At 39.5% G+C, this 16,823-nt stretch overlaps 1 protein-coding gene across 1 annotated transcript in view; it reads left to right on the forward strand.

The window, feature by feature from the left end:
* Nucleotides 1-16,823, forward strand: part of MTERF4 (mitochondrial transcription termination factor 4) — a 322,348-nt gene that overhangs the window by 221,391 nt on the left and 84,134 nt on the right. Inside the window, exon 3 of the mRNA XM_044070330.1 lies at nt 13,523-13,707. Within this exon, the coding sequence (XP_043926265.1) occupies nt 13,523-13,707 (185 nt within the window). The remainder of the gene's footprint in view (nt 1-13,522; nt 13,708-16,823) is intronic.

Consider the following 16,823-nt stretch of genomic DNA (forward strand, 5'->3'; position numbering starts at 1 on the left):
TCCTATTAAGAGGGTAAAATTTCAATATTTGAAGATGTACATAGTTCTGTGTGTTGGTATTAAGTTAATAGATTTTAGGGGAATATTGGGAGGTGTGTCTTTTTTTTTTCCATTTGAGGGCTTTCAATAAAACAAAAAGTTATGTAAGATGTGATGTAGGCTCAACATGATATGACAAGCAACAACTGTATAAAAGATCAGCCTGCCAAACAGTGTACGTATGTAACACAAAAGCTGGAACTAGACACGGAGCAAAAAAGCTGTTGACATAAAAGGTGAGAATAATAACTTTGAAGCTTAAATACATTTCAGAAAGCATAGTGTTAATGGTCTCGCAGATAAATACAAAAAAAAGTAGTGAACTGTATTAAAAATGTAGATTGCAAATAGCTATGCTACAGAAAAGAAATGAACATGTGAATTTGATAAAGAAAGGTTTTCAGGGTGGTTATTCAGTGGACTACTTGGGACAAAGGAAAATAGGAGTACATATATTAATTGCAAGAGGAGCTCAGATACTGATAGACGAGGATGAAAAAAGATAATAATGGTAGATTTTAGTACTAAAGGGCTACCGCCAATGGAGGATTACACTGGCATGTATTTATATTCCACCTAAAACTGCTATAATGAAGCTTAAGAAAATTCTGGGAGAGAAATCAGCTTCCATCAGGGAATATTACTTGTAGGTGGGGACTGGAATTGATTTGCAGCAATGAAGATGCGTTTGTAGTGCTCAGAAAGGAAACTGTAACCAAGCAGGGTAGATTTTTGACGAAATGTATGAAAATATTTGGTATGGAAGATGTAAATGGAGTACTAGGAGTTCTGAGTGAATTTACTTATTAGTCCCCAAGATGCACAAACTGGGCTAGGCTAAATATAATTTACTACGAACAAACAAGACAAGCGACCAAGGAGTAAGTGCTCCTTACGCTATGCAAAGTAATAATCCCAATCAAAAAGCACAGGGGCACTCCAGGGCTGATTAAACAAATATATCCAGGGCTCCTTGATGCAAATATAGCTCCAAATGATAAATTCCAACACACAAGTATAGTCCACAAGTTTATTGTAGATATGTAGGTTAGCACTTTCACCCTGATGGGCTTCTTCAAACCTCATGAGCCCATACTTTTCAGTGGATAATGGATAGCTTAAGGCCAGCAGGGGGCAACAGAAAAACATGCTCTTTGTTAATCGCTGCTGGCTCGCTTTTTGAAGCTCGTTCGAGTGGCAGCCTCAACAAACTGTAGCATATAATTTACGTTTCACAGGAACATGTGCATTTAATTGAAAATCTTGATACACACCCAATAACCATTTCAAATCATGTGCCAATAATAACTAAAATAAAAACACAGGGTGATGAAATAAAAATGAGGCACTGGCACCTTCCCACCCATGTTAAAAAGAGGAATTTAAGGAATAGGTCGTGGAAATTATTCAGGAGCTATTAGAAAAGATAGTAATTTCTTTTGAAAATATAACTAGGGAATGGGATAAAATTAAAGTGGAGTTTAACAGTGGGGTGGAAATGAAAGCGTGACATGGTTAAGAAGTAACAAGAATTATTTACAGGAACTGACAAATGTTAAAATACTGCAGAATAGGAGGAATCTTACAGAACAAGAAGAGGAGCAACTGCAAAATTGTTAAACAAAAAATAAGGGATTACCTCGATTTTAATATGTATGAGTTTAGAAAGATTGCTATGAAGCAACTGTTTTTTGATGATAACCCTAGAGCATAAAGTCTTTTAGCACAATGATTCAAGTAACAGAAAGTAGAAACGGATGTCGCCAAGCTTAAGAAGCCTGTAACAAGTAAGATAATGAGAGCCTTTAGCAGTACTAGAAATATTTTGGAAATTATATGAAAGTCTGTATAAAGCAGAGATGTATGGAAATCAAGAAAAGGTACAGATGGGAATGTTTATGGAAGAATTAAATATGTCAAGGTTAGAGGCAGATGAGGCTCAATTACTAACAGGATAGGAGGAGCTGAGATAAAATCAACAATCCATAGTAAACGGATGGTATTCCTGTGGAAGTTTGTAAGCTAGAAGGGAAAAGACAGCTAAAGATCTGGAAGGTTTTGTTTAACAGTATTTTAAAAGAAGTACCAACATCCTGAAAGAAAGTGGTGGTAGCTGTAATACCTAAAGAGGGTAAAGATCCATCAGATCCAGCTTCATACAGGCCCATTTCAATCCTAAACCATGATTATAAAGTATTTATGTCCATAATGGTAAAAGTGGCAAAAGTGATTGATAGCCAGAATTGATAGATTTGGATCAATGTGGTTTTGTGGTGAAGAGGCAAACATTTGACAACATTAACAGAACATAGAACATGGATGATCTAGAGAGAAGCAGAATGTAAAAAAAATACTATCGTTGGTGGTGGTTTTGATGCAGAGAAAGCATTTGACAGAGTAAGCTGGGATTTTGAGCAGGGCAATGGGAAGCATATGTATTCCCTGATAAAATTATAATGTTTGTTGATTAGGAGGCTATACGAAGGATCAGTGACGAAAATTCAAGTGGATGTGTGTTCCTCTCTAATAATCTCTACTAGCAGAGGAACCAGCCAGGGATGTCCTCTATTTGCATTATATTTAGAACCATTGGAAAGAAAATAAGGAACTCAGAATTTTAAGGATATAATTGGTATGGTATTCAAGAAAAGCTGCCTTTAGTTATGATTTTATTTTATACTTGATAAAACCAGAAAAGGACATTTCAGTGTCATGGAACATTTTGAGACTGTTTCAAATCTTTTCGGGATACAAAATTGATGAAGCTAAAACAAAGACAATAGCTATAAATTATGGACCCACACATGAATTGTTTCAGCAATATCCATATTTATGGAACATAATAAAATGAAGTACTTGGGAGTATGGATTAAAAATTATTCCAGTGTGGCAGCTAAGTATTACGTGGGAAGAGACTAAGCAAAAGATGATACAAAAACTGAGAAATTGGAAACTGTTATATGGATTGCAAGATAACAAGCAGTTAAAATATTTTCATCCCTTTAGAGTTATACACAGGTCAGGCATACTTTATCAACCCGATGAGAAAGTGTGGCTAGAAATTAATAAACAGCTGAAAAATTTTGTTTGGGAGGGGGAGATGGCAAGAGTCAAGTGGGATAAGCTGATTCTTCCAATAGAACAAGGCGGCTTGGGATTACCTGATTTGAAGGGGTTTTTCAGAGCTGCACAGTTAAGTCTACCATACATTGCGCAAGCAGAAAACTGTAATTCAGAGTGGAAAGGGATGATGATAGGACTTGGAGGAAGCTCAAGAAGCAAGGAGATACTGGGATTTTGGATGCAGATCTTTAAGAGGAATTCATAGGTTCATAGGTTGGTACTAGGCTATCAGCCCTAGGGCCTATACAAGCCTAGCCATAACAATTCCCTGGCTATTTCTTCCCACATTATTTACTTTCCTGGACCCCTGTCTAGCAGGGCGACAGACGTGATCCCTGGGGTGAATTTCCTTTCTCCCATCCAATCGTCAAGGTTCCTCTTGAAGAGGTCCAAAGAGGCACTCTGCTTGACATGTATGGGCAATCTATTACAGAGTCTGGGGAGTCTCTGGGTCAGGAACCTATCCCTCCAGCATGTTTTGTTTATTGTGATGACAAGGTTTAGATCCCTGGAGCGTGTAGCTCTGAGGGATTGGGATTTCTTTAAGTGTAGCATGTCCAACAGCTCTGGGTTTGACATGACCTTGTATGTTAAGCAGAGATCGCCTCTGAGTAGACGATATGCAACAGAGTATAGCTGGAGTTTTTTAAGGCGGTCAGCGTAGGGCATCTGCTTTAGGCCTGTGATTCTTTTAGTGAGGTATTTCTGAGGCCTTTCCAGTTGTTGCAGATATCTTGAGAGGTACATATCAAATGGGGCGTTGTATTCTATAATGGGTCTGAGGGAGGAGTACAGTGGGACAATGACCTCCTTTTTTCTGGATGAAAAGCCCTTCGTGATGAGGTGTGCCACATAGAAGGATTTCCTGACTGTTGTGGCGATGTGGTTATCGAACGTGAGACCACTGTCCACCTGTGTCCCTAAGTCTCTTATCACACTTTCTGTGTTTAGTGTACTGCCACCTATATGGTAATTCATGGATACATGTTTTTTCCCAAAGGGGATAACGATACATTTCTTGGCATTGAGCTTGAGCCCATGGCTCTGGCACCAAGCATCTGTTTCTGTAAGGCCCTTTTGTAGAGTATCCACATCATTTGGGGATTCAATAATGGCTCCCAGTTTGCAGTCATCTGCAAACTTTGTTAGCCAGAGTCCCTTAGTGTTGACCTGTACTTCAGAGAAGTAGATGCCAAACAAGAGCGGCCCCAGGACGGAACCCTGAGGTACTCCACTTGTCACTTGTCTGGAGCTGGATTTGGAGTCGGCTACTTTTACAGTGTGGGTTCTATCAGTAAGCCATTTAGCAACCCATTGGGTGACATAGGGATTAATGCCCAACTTAGTAAGTTTATCTATTATTCCAGAGTGGGGGATGGTATCAAAGGCCTTGGCAAGGTCTAGATAGGCTGTGTGGACCACCTTACCCTTGTCCATGGCTCTGGAGACTGATTCAAAGAAGTCAATCAGGTTCAGGAGACAAGATCGGCCCTTCACAAACCCAAACTGGGTGGGGTCCAGTGTTTGAAGGTTGCCAATGTCTTTGTTTATAAGTTCCATGATAATACGCTCCATGGCCTTGCAGATAAGGCTTGTCAGACTGATGGGACGGTAGTTTCCGGGATCCAAGGTGGATTCCCCCCTTGTGGATTGGGATAACTCTAGCTCTGCGCCACTCAGTGGGTACGAAATCTGAGGTGAGGCTATGATTAAACATGACACTTAGGTGAGGTGCCAGTTCATATTGTAGTTCATGTAGTACACAGCCCGGGATGTCATCTGGTCCCATGGATGCTGTATTCTTGGCTTTAGAGAGTGCGTTTTGTACCTGTGTGGCCATTATTACTGGAATTTGGCAATCTTCCGGTATTGAGATGGGCCATTTAGGGGGTGAGAGGGGGGTGAAGTTGGCACTGAATCGATCTGCCAGGATATTGGCAATATCCTTTGGATCAGTATATTTAATGCCATTCTGTTTTAGCTCAGAGCAGATCTGAGCATTGCCATTTAGATTCTTGACATAGTTATAGAATGCTTTGTGGTTGTCTTTGGAATAACAATAATCATACAGAATATTGTATTCATAAAGTAGCACAAAGTATTCTAAGAAGTAATCCAACCCAGAAATGGAGATTCTCCTGATAGGGTTGACTGCTATTAGGGATGCAAACAGTAGGCAAGAGGGGGGCTGGAATTTATCTGAGAAAACTGGCAAAGGAACTAAGGTATTGAGAGCAAACACATAGAGGGGTGTGCAGTAGAATGGAAAGACACCAAAAATGTATTTGGACTGCATCTTGGAGATTGCCTTCCCTATAAAGGATTGATATCAGAGTATAGGCAAAGAGAATGAAATAGGGGGTTCCTAAACAAAAGACCAGCACTGGTAGAGTTTTTAATAGTGTCTAGAACAGAAGCTGCTGTTAAAAAAGGAATAATTAGTAGAGCATAGAACATTTTGAATGAGAACAATAAGAATCAATCAGAGGAGGCTAGCAAGGATTGGGAAGAGAGCTTAGATAAGCAATTCAGAAAGAAACAATGGGGAGGGATATATGTACGTCTCCCAAATATGCAACAAAATCTAGAAGATTTTGGATTTTTGCTTATAGGTATTTTTATACCTAAAGTAGGCCACAAATGTTAAATATGTGATGGAGGAAAAAAGAAGCATTTGGGAACATATTTTCTGGGAGTGTAATGAGTTTAAAGATTCCCTGCAGACTATTTTGTCACAGAATAATCAAAAATACCTTTATTGGTCACTTTCCTTGTGGGAGACTGTTTTTATTTCTTGCATTGTTGTGTTTTGGGATCTCACTTGGACATGGCAGAAGGCATTACAAGCTATGCTGAAATGGGACAGAACCAGGACTTTAAAGAAGAACACAATGGAGAACACATGCATGCTCTTCGCTGGAATGGTATCCTTCATAATGGTAGCAATCCGTTACTGTCAAATGATGCCCTAACGCAGATTATTCCTATTCTGAATAATGATGAATCCTACGAGAACTTTATTACTAAATATCTTGTGCTTGAAAATAAACTCTTATCAATTCAAGTGCCTGCAATGCAGCGCTTCCATCTTGAAGCATCATTGCACTTCAATGTAGTTCCCAGGGGTTTGAGAGTATTAACCATGCCCAGCTATGGTGGAACTTATCCTGAGCTGTTATGGCGCTGGCAACAACTGAATTTGGAGTTGAGCACCAGATATATGCAGCTCATCATTGACTTTTTTCTTCCGCAAGAGAGAGAGCTGCTCAGTGAGATAAATGTTCTACAGAATGAGTTGTTGGACCAATTTAAGGATGACTTCTGCAATAAGCTTGATTCCCTATATGACAATATTGCTGTTTACGACAAGAATCTGCAGACTGTCAAAATGCGGAAATTGCAGAGGGATCAGCAAGATTTTAAAAAAGGGCGATCTTCTCATGGCCCAGAGAGAGGACTGACATTGATTCGTAAACAGGACAACACCAGCGACCAATAATCGAGCTAGTTCCACACAACCAGGAACAAATCCCATACAAGGCCAACCACAATGCATTGAAATAAATATCCCGGCTCTAGAGGAAAAAAGTAACGCCACCACCACTGAACAATTACGTATTTTGCCCCAGCAAGAACCCTCTTTAGTTTCTGAGCTCCATACTACTAACGAGAGAGACGCCAGACCACATACTACGCCTACCAATAAGGTAGGAACAAGACCGATGGAGCAATTGGTCCTAACAAAAATGAATGTTTGTTGAAGGACCCGCTTCCTATATGGAACCGCTCGAAGAGCAGGGGCAGGTAAGGTCAACTGCGGCGACTAGAGATTACGAATCACCCAGAGAATCAAGAGAGCAGATGGAAAAGGCAAGTTTAGTTATTAACATTTCTTCGTATTTGCAGACTGACTCTCGGATCTCACTGCTATCTAAAGGACTAAATTTCATCCCTGCTCAGTGTGGGGATCTTGTAGAAACTTTGAAACATCTGAAATTGTTTGGTCGTACCTTGAATCTCAAGGTTTATGTTTAGTACCTGTTTTGAGAATACTACTATACTCAGGAAGCCTAGTACTTTCATTCCACCACCACATCCTATGGTGGAAGCCTTTATTGATTTGTGTGAGAGAGAGATTCGTAAAACACACTCTGAATGCAATGATGCTATGTTTTTTATAGGTTCATACTAGGCTATCTGCCCTAGGGCATTTATAAGCCTAGCCAGAGTGTGTGTGGCTTTCACCACCCCTTAGGATGAGAATACTATACCTATTAGTTTGTTGTGCCTCTGTTTGTTGTGCCTCTTAATATGTCAATTGCTGAAACTTCTGCCTTAAGTGAACTAAAGGGCATGTCTGGCATAGAAATTAGACCAGCAGATAAAGGAGGCTGTGTGGTTGTAATAGACAGAGACATGTATATACAGCAAATAAATGTTATTGAGTGATGCTAACACTTATGTCAGTATTAATGTCCGGATTATTAAGGGCATTATAGATAAAATATGTTTTTTAATTTTTGATTTACTTATAACAAATAGAATTAGTGTGAACCCCTGTTCGACTATTTCAACGTAGAGCATCCTATGACACCGAACATATATGGGTTGCCAAAGGTACATAAACATCTCACACCTCCCCCCATGACGCCTATTGTCTCAGGTAGAGGATGGGTCACTGAACCTCTCTCCATTTATGTGGAGAAACAGCTACATCCACTTTGAGAGCTGTCGCACTGTTTTGAAAGATACAAAAATGTTTTTGCAAAAGTTGCACAGTGAAACTCGGAATCTTAAGACAGATTGCTTACTAGTAACCTTGGACATAGTCATTGTTTACTGTGATCCCCAATAATTGGGGCATAGCTAACATAGAAAAGTTTCTAACCCTTAGGAATTGGGATAGAGTAAAAATATCACTCATCAGTACTTTATTTGAGATGATTTTAGAGAACAGTGCTTTCATGTTCAATGATGCATTTTATTTACAGAAGGTTGGCGTAGCACTGGGCACTCTGTGCCAATAGCTATGCCAACCTCTGTTTGGTCCAGTGGGAGTTGGACTTTATCTTTGACAGAAATCCTTTTAGTAAACCTGTCGTATGGTATGTACATTTTGTGGATAACCTGTTTTTACTTTGGGATGGCACTGTTGATGAGCTTAAAGATTTTATTGCCTATTTGTGTAGCACTACTCATTTTCTTAAGTTTACATATACATTTTCAGATTTTGAAATTGAGTTTTTGGATATAAAGGTCAACAAGGAAAGTCTTAATATCTTTGAAACAAGATTGTATAGGAAGCCGGCCAGAAGGAATAGCCTGTTACACTAGCTTGCACCCAAGACATGTTAAAAGGAATGTGTTAAAAGGGCAAGTGTATAGGATAATGCAAATTCACAATAATGATGCATACCTTGAGACAGCCCTGAAAGAACTAAAACAAGAGTTCCTAGATAGGGGATATAAAGAACATGAAATAGATGAATGTATTAAGGCTGCTTGGAATGAAAGAGGCTCTAGATGTAGACCGTGCTTTAGTGACACGACTGAGATTAATCCCAATACTACTGTGGATAGTAGGCAGATTGATCGTGAACCTCTCAGAGTAGTTCTCCCCCTTTCTAATGACATTAACAGAACCTGTGAAGTGATTAAAAAGAACTTGAATGTTCTGCATGCTGTAGAGGAATTAAAGAATGTAATTCATGATACCCCCCTTTTTTCCTTTAAGAAAAATTGCTCTTTAAAGAAACAACTATGCTACAAATCTAATAAATGTACTGTAATGTTATCCGATAGGACAGGGACTTATCCATGTAGAAACTGCTGTGCATGTAAGCATATTTATACAGGTAATCACTTTGAACATTCCTCTATGAAGTTTAAGATTGATTTTAAATATTATGCTGATTGCAGAACTAGGAACGTGGTTTATTTTTGTTTCTGCAAAGTTTGTTTTGCATTCTGTATACGAAAAACTAACCGAATGTTGAAGGATAGAATCCTTGAACATCACAGGGACATGCGTAACAGCAAAGAAACTAGTGCACTTGTACAGCATGTTTTGAGAGAAGGGTTAGACCATGAGTTCCATTTTTTTGTCATTGAGCATATAGGTGTAAATAACAGAGGTGGAGTTTTTTGTAATAAAACTGAAGAAATAGAACAAAAATGGATTTTACGTTTACAGGCTGATAAGCCCCCTAGTCTAAATAGTAAAGTTTCATTAAAACCTTCTCTAAAATCTAGATGCTTGAAACATTATGTTTCTGATATGTGGATTCACACAGACATAATTGTATATAGGGTCTATATTAGAACACCAAACTTTTGAAATGTCGGGTGTTCTAATATCGACCCATTTTCAGCGAACGCTGAAAATATCGAAGTAACAGGAAACCAAATTCTTTCCTAGGGAAAGAATTTGGTTGTCCGTTTCTGTTGCTTCAGTAGTTTCACCGCTCTGGTGGAAAGTTACGGGTCGGGTTCAGGTAAGTGTGCGATTGTGTGGACGTGTGGGTTAGGGCAGGTTAGGTGAGTTAGGGTTAGGGCGCGGGCCAGGTAAGTGTGCGATTGTGTGGACATGCGGGTTAGGTGAGTTAGGTTTAGGGCGCGGGTGAGGTGACTGTGCGATAGCGATGGACCTTCGGATTAGGGTTTGGGTTAAGGTAAGTGGATAGTTAGTGGTGTGTATGTATAGTTTAGTGTAGGGTTAGGTGTACGAGTTTAGGTGTATGTGTGTGGATTGCTGTTTGTTTGGTGTGCTTGTGTTGTGTGTATGTGTTTTGGAACAGCAAATGTTTTCCCTAGGAAAAAATTTGTTCCGAATGTTCGATTTCCGATTGCTAGGGTTCGATGTTAGAACACTCGACATTTTAAATGTAGACCCTTGTGTATATATGTACTCTGGAGGTCTCTTTGTCTTTTATTCTTAATTGCTTTTAATTGTTTCAATTATGCTAGCTTGATTGTGCCTATATAAAGGGTATGCTTTCTGTTAGCAACTGAAGTCTGATGAAGCGGTTATGCTTTATCGCGAAAGCGCTTACTTTTGATCCTTTTAACAATAAATATACATTTTATTTACCTGCCGTGAGTGACCGATGTTTCTATTTTTGTGTGTTCTTATTTTTTTTACCTTTATTGGTCACTTTCCTTGTGGGAGACTGTTTTTATTTCTTGTATTTTGTCAGAGAAACTGGATGAGCAAATTGGCGTATCTAGGGAAATTATTTTTCTGAGCTATGATACAGAATCTGAATTGCCTAGACATAGTAAGGCCTTGCTGAGTCTAATTATGGTGACTGCCAAAAAGGTAATTACAAAAAATTGAAATCAAAGTTTAAACCAACTGTACTACAAGTAGTGAATATAGTAACGGAGATAAAAGAACTGGAATTGTGATCTTTAGAAAAGGGTAGGAGCAGATTACATGGAAAAAAATGTGAATTGTGGGAGCAATACATGCGGAGGAGGAATGAGGTTTAAAATAAGGCAGGATTTGAATGAGGTATGTAATGTTTGACCGACATTGCTTGGGTAGATTATATGTGATGTAAAATATTTGCAACTAAAAATATTGTTTGTGATGTATAATGCTTGCAACTAAGATTGTCAACATGGTTTATTTTCATTTATAGAAATGAATGATTGCCTTTGTCATAAGTGATAAGATGCTTCATGTTTAAAAAAAGAGAGAGATAACTTGAGGGACTGAAGCCCATGGCAGTTCCTGTGGTGCTGGAAGTGTTTGTTTGTGTCTTTCGGCTTTTCCCGGTTAGGGGTCGCCACAGCGGAACTCCGGTCCGCTAATGATTGGCAGTTGATTTTTACGTACCGGCTTGCCAGGCCTGACGCACAACCTTCAACGAAGGTACACCCATTCACGCATGCCTCCACGCAGAAGACGCTCTAGGTGAGAATCGACCTGGACAGCGTGTTGGTGTGAAAATGCCTCTGATGACCTTGCTGGAACCAGGATTTTCAGCTTATCCTCTCCCAAGAAGACAGACTGTATAGATTTTAGCAGTACTTCCAGTATTTGTACAGTCCAAAGATACAGCCGAAGACTAAAATTTTCCAAGCCCTCTGTGCTTTTCTTAGTGGTAGGAGAAGTATGATTCTTGATAGGTCAGGGAAAGAGATTTACACCTTAGCCACACAAGCCCTTTCAGTGGTTAACTGCCTGACATCGTTAGCCAAAGTATCACTGTAAAATCCTAAAACATGTTGCGAGGGAAACTGCAAAGATAAGATTTGAGATGCAGTCTCCAAGTTGAATGTAGGAAAGCTTGTGGTCAAGCATGGATATCCCACTGTAGCTGTGACTTGCAGAGTGGCAGCGGTAGGGTCCATCTTCCAGAACTGTGCAACCTTGATGTTCGCTCCTTTGCCAGAAGCTGCCATAGCACAACTGCTTAATGTTCTGTTGGGCAAATGTTCCCTCTTCTCTCTCTTTAATTATAAGAGAAGACGGCTGAAGTGGTTAAGGAACTCTTCCGTTCATTCCCCATCTCTGAGTTGCAGTTATTATTAGCTCTTAAGACACAAGACTTTTCTACTAGTGTTAGACCAGAGACCAACAAGCCAGCAATAAAATGGTATTCAGAAAACAGGCACGACAATCCAAAAAAGGTAAAGTCTGATGTCAGAATGGCCTTCAGGGTCTAGTCGCACAAATTCCTCTAATTAAATATAACACTCTTGATGTGTTAACGGGCCCAAGCCCTTCTTTGTAAAGACTGTGAGCAATTTCTATCATTCACCAAAAGTGGAGATGGTAGAAATGTTTTGAAACAGTACTTTCTTTGCTGCGCAAAATATCGAAAAGCCCCGGGCCCAAGCCCTTCTTTGTAAAGACTGTGAGCAATTTCTATCATTCACCAAAAGTGGAGATGGTAGAAATGTTTTGAAACAGTACTTTCTTTGCTGCGCAAAATATCGGAAAGCCCCGTCTACATTTCGTAACGCACATTTTCATGAGAGATATTATTCATAAGAGACATCACATTATTTGTGGCTGCAGTTTCTTGACCAGCTCTGGGTAAATTTGTAAAACATTATAAACAGAGTATTATTTCTAGGTCCATATCCCTCTCTTTGGTATCATAGTTGTCAGCTGTATTCCCATATGGTAGCTACTCAGGAAGATTATTAGGAAATTGTGCCATTTTGTAGTTGTAGATATCTGTTTTGTATCACATTTAGATCTTGTGGTTATTTGGAGAAGGGAGGCTGGAGGTGAAGCTGGCAGCCTGGGAAAGTTTTATTCATGGACCAGTCCTGATGCCAGAGGTTAATCAGTCTTCATATCTGTGCTTATAAGTCATCATAACGTTTTTGTTTCAGTATCTTTGCATCTTGAGTAGTAGTAGTCTAACCACAGTGTAAGCTTGTACAAGGGCACAGGCTGTCTTCTGATTCTTTAATAGTTTAATTGTTTTACCAGTGACTCGAATGTTTTCTGAGAACTCATTATGTGTAGTTGTGTAATCAGTAGTTGTGTAATTTTCTACTGGTAAATTGCTTTAAGAAAAGTTAGCCAAGCTAGATTTTCCACTATGGGATTCCTTAAAACCTCTTGTATTAGAGGTTACTGATTTGTTTCTGTGTGACCTTGTTACTTATTGTTTCAGACTGGTAAATTGCTTTGGTAATGAAATTGGCTAAACTCTGAAAAATAAACTCATTTCCATGTTGCCCGCGTTTATGTAGTGGTATCTTCATGGAGTCACAAAGCCTAGCTGTAAACAGCAGCAGCAGTAGAATTGCATATTCATTACTGCTAAAAAAAGCACAGGTTAGTTATGATTCTAGCAGAGGTGACATGATCCATATGTGGAGAAAGATCAGGAAGAAAATAAGAAATCTGTTCAGGTCAGCTGTGATGCCAGTGGAATTAATGACCTATATAAGAATAGTAAATCTGTGCTGTTATGGAGAAACTCCTCTCTGAACTGTAATACTTTTTTATTTTTGAACTAGTGTAGAAAGGTAATAGTGTGCTGTAGCAGTTAGTATCAACAGTTCCTAGTTGTCTCAGGTGAGTTTTCTTCTTTGAGGAACCTGGTTGTGTGCCCCTTAACTTGGTTTCCTCCCATTTTTAAAAGATATGCAAGTGCATGGGTCAGTGATGGTAAATTTACCTTAGGTGTGTGTCTGCCTGTGTAGGTCCTGCAGTAGACTGGCAGACATCAGTGGCTGGTTCCCTATTAGTGCTTTTCACTTACTGTGCAGGTCCTTTACCCCCTCATAACCCTACATGGATAAAAGCAGGTATATAAAATGAGTGGATGAATAGACGGTATCACATTTTTCTTTATTTTCCCTAATTCCCTCTTTGCTCCTTTCTCACTAGGCAGTCTGCAGCGACTGGTAGCATACTATCCACAGATTTTGTGCCTCCCCCTGAAAAGGGTTAACAACACTGCACGTTTCTTGAAGGACAGGTGCCTCTTCACAGGACAGGAAGTCACAGAGATCATGCGGACTGCACCCAATGTGCTATTTGAAGACCATGGAGAAATTGAATACAAATTTCAAGTAAGTTCAATCAACTGACGTTTTTAAGATGTTTGTTTTAGTATTTAATCAGTAGAACTAAGGATAAAAGGTCTTCAGGTGTTTGGAAAACTTGTCAGGTAAAACTTGCCCAGCCTCTCCTTCCCATCATACACCATGGTAACATCTCTCTCAAATTGGGCCACAGCATGGTGTCATTTCTCATTTAGAAACGGTTTTCAAAGAAGTGTCACCAGGGGGTGTCTTTGGGAAGTTCGCCCCTTTTGAGAACCTTTGGAGCTTAGGCTAAAGAACAAGATTTGTCTGCCACTCAGGTAATTTCTGCAAGGTCAGAAAAATATTGCTCATCCAAAAAGAAGCTTGCCATCTTCAGAAAGTCGTACTTTTTCCAGAAGTCTAAGGTAAACAAAAGTCATCCAGTTTTCCACAAATTATCCATGATGCAGTCATCTGTAGTGGAGAGCCAGTCTCCTTCAGAACAGTCACACTCAAAAGTTGTGAAGGAATTAGTGTGTTTTTCTGCAAAATCTGTTAATTTGCCATCAAGAATACTGTGTTGGAATCTTATTCCAGAGTTTTCCCCATGGTTCAGGTCCCCTTCCTCATTTCTTCAACCTTCTGTTACCACATATTCACTGTCAGTCATTCCTTAGATTTCCTCACAAGCGAACTGTTCAACTGGCTGCTACCATCAGGCGGCTTTATGTACTCTGTCAAGGAGTGTGATTGCCATATGTATAATTTTGTTTTGATAGGGTTTCCAGGCTTGTTCCCTGCCATTTTCTCTTCTACAGCACTGCTAAAAAAATAGGTGTCAGTTGTACAATCACCAGCTCCACTCACTTCAGTCACTGATCTTTTCAGTTTTTCTTTCCTTAACTTCTCAAATGTCTTCTCCACAGAGTATGCAATATTAGTATTTCTAGTATCTGTCCTATTGGTACTAGTCTGATCGACACCTTCTCCAGTACATTTTCCAGCATTGGACTTCCAGGTGTCTGGTCTTGTAGCATTAGCCTTCTGGACATTAGTGGTACTGATGCTGGCTTTTTAGACATTTATTTATTTGTTTGATATTTGTTGACTGTGTTAGTCTGACTGGGTAAGACCCTTTTTCAGCGGAGAACTGAGGAGAAAAGCTACAACATTACAAAAAAAAACTGATTAACAATTGTAAATGCTTACAGGAGAAACACGATTAAGAAGAACTAACATGAAGTAGCTAACAGTAAATAATTATCATTTTTTTTAAACTGGTGAGACAGAGTAAGAAAAACAAAATGTGCATAGTACAAATTTGCCAAAAGTAAGTCCAATAGAAAACTGCAAAATGTGGGTGTATACAAGTACAAAAAGAGTATTACAGTACAGATGGTTATAAGCCAAGGTAGGAAGGTGGCTGTATTGAGAGGTTGAGTGAAGAGTAAAAACAGGCGAAAATCCCAGGTATTAAGTAGGTGAAAAAGCAATTTAGGTAGGAAATAAGTGAAAGACTATAATAGAAGCTAAGGGGACAGCAGTCCAATTGGTAGAGTTTATTAATTATATAGAAGATGCAGCTTAGGAGGAGAAGCAGGCAGACGTTATAGATGACATGAAGATGTTATGTTGGGTTGTTGCAAAGGCGTGACCATGACTTACGGTAGGTATCTGTTAGTGCTATTTTTAAAGGAGCTGGACTTGTTAATAGATCTGACATGTAGTGGTAGTTCCATGCATATGCGACAGAGTAGCTGTAGAGTAGTTTACCAATATTTTTGTTGGACATATAAACTTGCAGTAGGTTCTGTTGAGAGCTACAGAGTGCATGGCTAAGAGTGTAAGGTTTAGATGGGGGGGGGGGGGCAAAATGATGGATCGTGTAAGACTGAATCTTAAGAAGCTGGGGTGACGGCATTTGGTACTGAAATTCCAGACATTGCAGGATTTTTTAGGGCTAGACAGTGATGATTGCGATAGGGTAGGTTAGAGGCAAATCTTGCAATTTTGTTATAGGTAAGTTCTAATTTAGTCAGAAGATTAGTTTGGAGGTTTGTGAGTATAGGGGCTGGATAGAGTAATCTGGGGAGTTGGAAGGCTTGCGCAAGTGATAGTCTGGAGGAATGAGTGAGGAATTTTTGTCTGCATAGGAGTCCAAGTTTTTGATGAGTCTTTTTAATGCATTGCTGAGTGTGGAGATCAAACTTTAGGTGGTGTTTGATAGTAGTTCCAAGGAGTTTTGTGTGAGGTTCAGTAGATGGCTGTGTTGCCAGTGAGGAGACCGAAAAGGTAGTTTTATGAGGTTGTAGAGAGGAATAGGAGAAGTTTAGTTTTCTTAGGGTTCAGTAACAGTTGGCTAGAAGTAAGCCATCTTTCGACCGAGTGAAGGAACTGTTGGATGAGGGTATAAAGGTGAGCAATGTCATCAGAGCAGGAGATGATTGTGAAATCATCAGCATATTGAATACTAATTGAGAGAGAGCAAGAAGGAGTGAAGGTCATTGATAAATATATTGAAAGGTAGGGGTCCAAGGATGGAGCCTTGAGGCACCCCAGTTTGAACAGGTAGGAATGGGGGGAGAAGCTAGATGGCCATTTTACAACCTGGAATCTGAGAGGTAGCTGGAGAACCAAGATAGTGCAGAGTTAGAAAGGTTTAGTGAAGCTAGTTTGGATAGAAGTAGTCTGGGAGAAACAGTGTTGAAGGCTTTGGATAGATCAAGAAACAAGCAGGAGACTGTTATAGCAGGATTGTGCGATGGTATTTATGAAAGTTATAAGAGCAGTAGCAGTATGGTGTTTGGGTGAAAGCCATGCTGAGAAGGGGTAAGATTTTCTTGGAAGAGGTAATCTGGGAGCTGTTTGTGAATGCATTTTTTCCAACATTTTTATGGGAGATAGGCTGGCAGTTGGTCTGACTTAGGATCAGTTGCATTACCACCTTTGTGAAGGGGTATGACAGAATTTTTTTCTGGATATTAGGCACAGTGTTTTCCTGAATGGATCTATTGAGTAGTGTGGAAATGGGGAAGGCAATAGACAACAGCTATTTTTAGAAATTGTAGAGGTAAATTATCAACTGATGGAGAACAAGTTTAAAGTTTAGAGAGAAGGGACTTGATATGGGTTGTGGAGACAGGTTTGAGAAAAATGACTGT

Source organism: Protopterus annectens, chromosome 4.part1 (genome assembly GCF_019279795.1).
Source record: "Protopterus annectens isolate FY-2018-M chromosome 4.part1, PAN1.0, whole genome shotgun sequence".
In the NCBI taxonomy this organism is placed as follows: Eukaryota; Metazoa; Chordata; order Ceratodontiformes; family Protopteridae; genus Protopterus; species Protopterus annectens.